The sequence below is a fragment of the Lepisosteus platostomus genome, chromosome 14, assembly GCF_059453375.1.
Source record: "Lepisosteus platostomus isolate fLepPlt1 chromosome 14, fLepPlt1.hap1, whole genome shotgun sequence".
Taxonomy (NCBI): Eukaryota; Metazoa; Chordata; class Actinopteri; order Semionotiformes; family Lepisosteidae; genus Lepisosteus; species Lepisosteus platostomus.
Window position 1 is genome coordinate 19,800,334 of NC_142624.1, and position 9,163 is coordinate 19,809,496.

Below are 9,163 nucleotides of genomic sequence, written 5' to 3' on the forward strand. Positions count from 1 at the left end.
TAAATATTTATTGTGTTTAATCTGTTTCTGTTGCGAGATCATTTCAAATACTGTATACGGTTTGTACCATATTACAGATTTAAACCTTGGGTACAGTATATGCAGTAATACTTATGTTCTTAATTACTGTACATGATCTGAATTATGAAGGCATGTTTATTAATGACTGATATGAATCGCTATATTGAATGTGGAATCACTTCAGAAATACTATTAAAACTTAAATATAAACAAATTATTCCATAAACACATATGTTTGTTCATTGGATTTACAGTATTCATTTTTGAAATGTTGATGCATTAGTAAAACTCATTAGCAAAGTGTGTATTTACCATGTCTGAAGAATTCACCACAGTATGAACACAAAGTCTGAAAGAGAGGCGCTTAGTACACTGTGAAGGCACTGCATTTTTAAATCAATTAAACAGTTTAAAATTAAACAGAAAAGGTTAAAATTGTAGTTGAAGAATATTAAGGCATCATTTGTATCATTAAAACAAATGGTGCTTGAAAAACTTTCCTCAAGAAAGACCATAAAAGATGTGCAAATGTGATGTGCTTGACTGTGTCCTTGCTTCTCTGGAGAAGTATGTTAAGATGCTAAATAGTCAATGACATTCTAATCTAATTTATCTTGACTTTTTCCATATAATTCAATGTATGCATTTTATATTGTTTTGAGTTTTACTCACTTATTTAAAGGAAGAACCACGCTTATAACACTTATTTCTACCAAGAAAGGGTATCGTTGTGCTGCACAATTACTGTAGGTGATGAATTGGGATCAGTTTTAGTTAGCAAACAAGCAAGAAAAGTGCAATTCAACTGCTTTTTAAATGTGTTTTGTGGAGATCGCAAAATGTACTGTATAACAAAAGCAAAGGGACCAAATTCAGGATGTTGTTGAAAATTTGAATGTTTTTGCATGATTATGGGGGGTATTTGGAAGAGTCATTGTTGTGTGGCATGAAGGTGGTGGGTGGCAGGAGATGCTACAACAATTTGTCATTCTAAAGGGGGAGGTCCGTTTTGCAAAAAAGGGAGCAATGTCTAAGTACGTCCCTTAACACATCTATTAATAAGGGCAAGAATAATACAAAACTACAATATGAAGTGCTGTTAAGATTAACCGATTTTATTTTAGAAAAACACCCATTTACCTCATTGATAGAGTGGTACTCCAAAACATAAGACCTCTCTTGTAATGATGCCCTTTGTTATACAACTCACACAAAAGATGGAGGGTATCCTGTAAGAATGTTTAATGTATTACACAAAGAGTTAATTGTAGAGCTGGGCTTGATGCCATAATCTACTAGAAGGGCAGCAGGATCCTTCCATCCATATGCAGAATGTGTACAGAAGAATTTTGTCCTGAGAGGAAGAGTTTACTTTCTCACACCAAAGTAAAATGGTGGAAATAGCACAATCATCGGTACACGTGTTCTATGTATACTGTATATGCGGACCGACAAACATGCTCGACTGCACCGTGGCGCAAGGAGCCAGAACTTTTCTTTAAGATTTTGCAGGATCTGCAGCTGAATCTCCTCATACCAAGTCTTGTCTTAACCACTGAGTTATGGGGAAACAGGAACCTGTGGGTTAGCAGTTCTGATTGTAATATAAGTACAAAAGTATGACAGGAGAAAAGGGCTGAGAACACAGGGCAACACCAGAAGTAGTATGATGTGGAGGCCAGGGTCTTTCGGTTTCATGTAGGAAGGACAGAGGGGGAAAAACAGATGATGAAGTTCCAGGAATATTTCATCTTTCAGACTGGGGTTGATGCACTTTGTGTTGATTGCAGTCTTTTCCACACATTTTATGAGAGTATTGTAAGAGCTGTGAGAAATGAGAGAGAAAAGTAAGTGGTAAAACATAACAAAGGTCATATTTTTACATATTGTATTGTAAATTTCCATATTTGTGAGACTGGAAAATGGTCGCAAGATGTTAAAGGTGACAACTATTGAGAACAGACTGCCAGAATGTGGATTCATAAGTATATAGAGATCATAAATGATAATTTATCAAAAAAATAATTTGTTTTTCTTCCTTTTCAGTTATTTCTGAGTCTTGATTCATGAAATTATAGCAATATAATCTTTTATCATGTTGATATTCCAGATTTTTCAAGATCAAAAGTATATTGAAGTCGTATACAAATTAACTATTGTGTTTCCTGTAATTACTAATTCCATACAAAATAAATGTTTGTGTGTTCAGGCCATTAAAAAACAAAAAACCCTTCTCCTCACTCTCGGTATTTGGATTAAATATAAAATCCACACTTACATTTTTGAGGCTGGCCAGGGACATTCCTGTTTGAAATTCAAGGACTCCATAGTTTTAACAAATTGAGGAATACAGAACTTATTGACAACACTGTCAAAGGCAGCCTGGTTGCATATTTGGAAATCTTTTGCTAAAATGTCCAGACCTGAAAAGAACAAATGTTATTCACTAGTTTGACAGTGATATTTATTGTACATTAATGGAACGTCTTAGCGCCTTTAGAATTTTTTTTAAAAAAGTACTTTACCGTGCCTATTAAGTTAGTTAATGCACTAGGAATATCAACAGGCACTTAAGATGAGTGGATATTGTAGCACAGCCATCATTATAGGCTATTAATAGTCAATTTGGAATCCATGGAAAGGATTTTGTGATGCCCACTTAAATTATTACTTTTTATTTGTTTTGAGTTTTTATTTGATTTGATTTGATTTGATTTCTGTGAAGTATGGAAAAATAACAAACCATTGTGTTTGCCTTTAGTGTTTGAAATAATGTATGTTAGAAGCAGAATAATGAATTGATGGTGGCAGCCAGATTCTTGGTATAATTCCCTTACTCATGTAAGTGCTGGTCGATATACATTTTCCACTTCCTCTTAACAATAAACTTGAGTCGGCATCTCCTGAACAAAAACAAATCTTGTTAACTCCTTAATAAATATAATTTAATATTTCTTACTTGACATACATCTGATTCAAGTCTGAAGTTTGTAAAAAATTAAATTAGGATAAATATAGATAGGCATCCACAGTTTAAAGTACAGTATGTCTGAGAGAGACCAGATGTGTATTTTCACAAAATTAATCTCTTGAGATGGGTACTCCTCTGAGATATATACATATAGAAAACAGATTATAAATAGCATCAAAACAACTGCTTTCAATGTGAAATTTGCTCTTGTGTATTTTGGAGTGCCTTCATTTTTTTTCATTTACAATTCATTTCCTCTGGCACTTTTTTAAAAAATATTTTATTTTAAAGTGAAAAGGAATAAAGGCGCTGAACTTGCTGGGGAAAAGACTTGAAGTCAGATGTCTGATTAGCAATGACTATAACAAATGGCACTCTGTCTTGAGTTTTTTTTATACATTTCATTCTGTTGTTTTCTAATGGCAAATGCAATCATTCAGCAAAAGCAGAACACATGAATCAGTTTCTTTTAGTACCTACCTGGGCACACTATCAAATAGAGTAGAAAGTTCAAAGTCCATTGCTTTTCCATTCTTCTGTCTTGGCATCTAGGTTCCAAAACTGTTAAATACATACAAACTATGAAGAACTGATGCAATGGATTGGGAATTAAGTCATGTTAACATACTGTAACCGGTTTCATAAAAGTATTATGGAAAATAGCAATGTTTCCATTTTATTTCTAGTTATTTATTGTTTGATGTATCTTTAGAGATTCTGAAAAGATCATTAAGGACCAGGTGTAATAAGAAAACTAAAGAAATTCTCTATCTGAGGAAATATGACATTTTCTAGTACTTTTCAAAGGCATTTAAAATGTTGGAAAGAGTAACATAATAAGGCAGGAATGATCAGATGAACAGGACTCATAGAATTATTTTAACATAATGAAACATTGAAAAAATATATGCATTGATATTTCAATAATGCTTGCTTGACAGTTATATTTCTTGTCTCACATCATAATATTTCCAGTAGCCTAATTACTTTTCCTTTGAGATTCATTTTATTTGTGACTCAACATGTATTTTGAGTGCTTGAAAAATGCTATATTTTTGTCCTACTGTGTACAGTGCATTGCTTTTTATTGTATAACAACAATATACCAGTATACTACATGTATACTTGAAATGTCTAAGATGGAATAAAATACTTACACAATTTTGTTGTTGCTTTTCTCTCTCTCTCTCCTAAATTTTGTCATTATTTTTCTGGAAGAAATGTCCTCAACTTTTCAGTGTTTTCAAAATTGCTAACTTCTGACAACAAGTCAGAAAATTAAACACTATCTTGCCATGATGAAGAGAAAATGTAAAAACCATGTTAAATGGTACAGGATAGCAAAAATATTGGTGTAGATGTGAAATGCTAACTTTCTGCATGAAATAAAATGTTAAGACAGTGATGTCAAAGAAGTGGCTAAAATGTAAATGAAGCTTCTACTATGATTGGATCACATTGCAGGAAATATACAAAAAGTAGAATAACTTGTAAATGAGTCTTTGATCATGTATTTTTCTTTATCATGTTAATGTGTGTATTTCTTTAATTACTAAGGAAAAATGTTTGGTTTATAGTCTTCATATTTACCACTGTAATGACACAGTTTTTTCTCATCCTTCATGAGTACTAGTAATAATAAAACATAATGATAAAGAGCTATTCATCTCTTTCTACAAAGTTGTCCATAATTATCTTCATTGGGAAAAATATACGTTCTTCAAACATTAGACCCTTCTCAGTACTTTACCTACATTTGCATTAAACCATAGCTTTAGAAAAAAAAAATTAAACTCACCCTGAGAATAAAAAATGGGTGGTTATTCCTTTTGAACTGGCATTTTTTGTAGAATATTTCTTCCTTGCAATCAGGTTCACTGTACTATACAAAGCAGAAGAGCAGTACTGTTGGTGTAGTCTGTCTCTTATGATTTAACTGTTATCTGTGTACTCAGCCTCCCTACAAGCAGTTCACATACTGTATACAAATATCAAACCTAAAGCAAGCTCATTACATCATAACATCGACTTCCTTTCCCATGTCTCCGTCTAAATGGTTTCCCTTCAACCCAGACTGTATTAAAGTTTTACTCTTTCGAGCAGTGTACTGGGAAACGAAAAATGCATATTGTTAGTGTACACCAGTGTAGCCAATGAAGTAGTTAGTGGCAGAAACATTATCCAAAAAGTTTCACATAAAAAGGATAAACCAAACAGCAGAATACAAATATTAAAAAATGTAAAAAAAATATTTCTCATTTTGACTATCAAAAACTCCTTGTCTGTATTGTACAAAATGTACAGAATATTGTTGGAAATGACTGCTGCTGTGTTCTACAGGGCAATAATAGCCGATAGCCAGTATTTGGCTTGGAAAAAATTTACAGCCAAAACAATTTTTCTCTTGGGCAAAAGATCTAGCCTGCATTGAAGCCCATTGAAGTTTATGGGCATTGATATCCAAGAAGCATTCAAGGAAGAGAGGAGAGAAGCAAAACCATCATATCAGTTCAATTAAATTATTTACCGCACAATTAAAACTGATAAAAACATTGAAACAAATGTGTTTCAGCTCAAAGGTTGTAATGATTGATTTCGAGATGGAACATTTGCTTGATTTATTTAAGCACTGCCTTTTGTAAAACATTGACAGCACATAGAAGCTTTATGGAATATTCTTGCTGCTTTATTCTTTAGTCAGCTTGTTTGCTTGCAGAGCATTCGTGTGAGTGAGTTGAGTTTTGAATGTTTGCCCGAAGGAACAGTATGTGGAGTATGGGACACAGTATGGTCACATAAAATCATTTCCTTTCTCACATTGTGTAGCACAAAACAGGAAATAATAGGCAAAATTACTTTGTATTCCTACATGAACAATTTTCCTAGGTAATAAAAGCTAATTCTGAACTTCATGAATATGTACAACAAATTAGCTCAGAACTGCTTAATTCTCTAAATAGCCATTGAATTGCTATAGCTATTAAAAGTGTTTAAAATTTAATAGATATTTAATAGATATTTGGGGGGTTATATGCATGTGCTCCTCAGGTCTACTGCTTACGTATATACAGTATATTTATTTTCCAATGTGACTGCACTTCAACAACAAATTGAGGAATCTGTTGCAGGTGTTTCTGAATGTCTACAAATGATTGAAACTAGACTCTAGCACACTTAGTAAAGTATTTCAGACACAAATGATTTAACATTGAAGATTAAAATTAAATGAGAAGAGTAGAAGATGCAAAATTAGAGTTGCCATAATGTCAGAAGGCTCTGATGGCATGAAACCAATGGCATTCTCTAAAATCTGACTAGCCAAGTTTCTGAGAAAGTTGGGTAAACATTGTAGGCTGAATCTATCAACCACTTGGGGGCAAAAGGCCTAGAGTTAAGGTTATGTGGTTCCAAAATTATACAGATAAATAAGAAGGAAGGTTACAGTTTGGAGAAAAAAGGAGTTGTTTTTGACGATTTCTCTGCAGAAAAAAATATGCAGTTTCAGTGAGGTAAAGATAAATCTCTGAGCAGTGTGAATTTATTTTTGCCACGCCCTTTTCAGACATTGAGAATCCAATACAAAGACTGGACTAGTTTTTTCCATACTCCTGATTTACAAAATATGTAAATTGAAGTAAAAAAAACCCCACCACCAAGACTAGCACCACAATACACAGGGAACTATAACTACTGCCAGTGAGCTGCAGGTCTTCAGTCTAAATGAGTGACTGCAGAGAGTATATTGACTACTGTATATGAATAAAGAGAGTTCAAAGACAACATGGAGGGCTTTGTGGTATGCTATGTTACTTTGGGATATTGGTTTTATTTTATTAATATATTGGTGTTAATATTGAATATAACATTTTTGGATCTTCACAAGGACACTATAAATAGCTAAAAATACAAAGTTATAAGGCATGCTATAAAGGTGAAGAGGGTAGATGTGTATTAATTAATGACATGCTTTATAGTGAAAAAAATCAATCACCATTATTAATGTTTATGCACCGAATTTACTTTAACCTCTTTTAGCCTGGGATAGCTGCCAAAGTCTGCTAATTATCTCAGCTATGACACTAGCCAGGAGATAGGGGGGAGAGTAGCATTGTTAAACGTAAAGACAAACCATCCTCACTGTGAGTGAAACCCAACATTGCCCATTGCCCAAAAACTCACACCTTTTACTGAAATAGTGAAGGAAATGAATCATTCCCTCTAACGTACAGGTATTATTTCATTCTTCTTCATCAGACTCTTGGTTGGCACTGATCTGCAAAACTTGTTCTAACCCCAATCTTAGGAAATACTCCAGTGTTTCTGAATCTATTGGCAACGAACCCCACTCCACACTTCCAAAATTGAAAAATTAAAAACTTAACTGTTTATGAAAGAACATGAAATACTATTCCTAAATAATATAGGACACAATTTAACCCATTTCATAACCTTGAACCTAGCCCATCTGTACTATGGGAAACAACAATAAATAACATTTAATGTAGGCTATTATTAATGCATTATTAACTATTCTTAATGTTAATAATTATTATTAACCGTTATTGTCCTAACACAATTAGCACAACAGCAGCATTCTTCACAGACTAAATCACACGCTGTTTGCCTCGACACTCATCAATTACCATACAGACTAATTATCATAGAATAGTCCTGTGAGTCACTAGGCAACTCGCATACATTCACATCACTATGCTTATATGCGTTACAGGACATCCAAGAAGAGATGTCTGCTAGACATGCTGTGATGCGGGAGGAGACGTGTGGGAGATATGCGCACCTTTATTACCATAAACAGTAACAGCCAATTAACCTGTGACACATGACATAGCTTTCAACAGACATGTTTCCTTGAAGAGTGCTGTGCTATATTTGGGTACAACATTTGATGGTGGGGTTAAAGTCTGATGATTGTTAAACTAGAGCCCATGCAGAAATGAAGAAAAAACATATAACATTATTACAGATAACAATGAAACAGTTGCCAGCAACAAGAAAAGGAGTTAGTATTGCAATAATTTAAAAATCATTTGTCAAAAGCTAACATTTATTTATTTTAGGAAAAGGCCATACAACTGTTGTAATACAGGTAAAAAGGAGTCTAATACATGTAGACAGTTTGACACTGGGTTCATATGAAGATAATTTGTTTTTGGTGAATTGCTTTTTTCTGCTGTTCTGTCCAATTTGGCAACCCTGCTAATATCCTATTGGTTGATGGTATTGGATAGAGACCTAGACAAGCCAGATGGCAGTCCTGATTTGTTAATGCAATCTGAGAAAGAACTGTTTCTTGCTCCAACAATTTAGAGCACTAGATAATACATATTAAAGTTGCATACAGAGTGTATATAAAATGATGTTGGCAGTTCCAGGCGAGAATTATCATACAATAGTCCCAACACTGTCACAGATTAAATTAAGTTGTGGCTGATACCTAATTACACATGTTTTGGGTGTGCCTGTAATAGAACATGTTTGAGTGAATGTGGCTAATATGTTTTTCGATATAACTGGCATGACTGTGCAATTGAGCCCTTAATTTCATTTCAATTATGATTTCCAGTTAGCTGTCAGTCTTTAGACACAAATTTGTATTGTCTATTTGCAATTAAAAAGTCATTTCTGTAAGATTGGGCAGAGATGAAGACACGCTTCATCACCATTAGACACCTGGTTTAATTAATTTGCATTACTTTATTTCTGAGAGAAGTACTGTGTAGCCAGATAATTCTGTACTTTTTTTTTTCTACAGCCAGACACTTTCTGTTCCTTTTGAAGCATTTGTTTGATTAGACCCTTTCTTGTATTATTTTGTTTTCCTTCTATGCCCCTCTCTTTTTTTAATATTGTTTGAATATTAGCTTTATCTTCTTCAGTTTTTCTGTTCTAAAGATTTATTAAGAATCCATGTTTAAAGTTTTTGCAATTGCAACATAAATTGGTCAGCAGAACAACAATGTTCTTCTAGTACCTAAAACACTTTGCTAATACTATTTGATACTACTGTATTTCACACACCTGAAGAAGGCTCCACAGCCGAAACGTTGTGTTTTCTTTTTTCTGTTTTCAGCATGGGATAAACCTATTACTTGTTCCTATTTGATACACAGCTTTGTTTTTCTATTGCCTGAGGCGTATTGCTAACTTCTA

The 9,163-nt window shown here is 33.6% G+C and overlaps 1 protein-coding gene across 1 annotated transcript; it reads right to left on the bottom strand.

The window, feature by feature from the left end:
• Nucleotides 1–1,115: 1,115 nt before the first annotated feature.
• On the bottom strand, nt 1,116–5,084 carry LOC148648951 (receptor activity-modifying protein 1). Its single transcript, XM_088607398.1, has 4 exons — nt 4,791–5,084; nt 3,473–3,553; nt 2,300–2,444; nt 1,116–1,846 (listed from the first exon to the last, which is right to left on the bottom strand). Exons 2-4 carry the CDS (start codon nt 3,522–3,524, stop codon nt 1,582–1,584), a joined length of 462 nt encoding a protein of 153 aa, XP_088463524.1. The 5' UTR covers nt 3,525–3,553; nt 4,791–5,084; the 3' UTR covers nt 1,116–1,581.
• Nucleotides 5,085–9,163: the final 4,079 nt, after the last annotated feature.

Excerpts from the sequence above, each read along its gene's own strand:
- LOC148648951 (XM_088607398.1), bottom strand. The coding sequence starts at position 3,524 with ATGGAAAAGCAATGGACTTTGAACTTTCTACTCTATTTGATAGTGTGC. Across the intron at positions 2,445-3,472 it reads CTATTTGATAGTGTGCCCAG|GTCTGGACATTTTAGCAAAA; the intron begins GTAGGTACTAAA and ends TGTTCTTTTCAG. Across the intron at positions 1,847-2,299 it reads CCCTGGCCAGCCTCAAAAAT|CTCTTACAATACTCTCATAA; the intron begins GTAAGTGTGGAT and ends CATTTCTCACAG.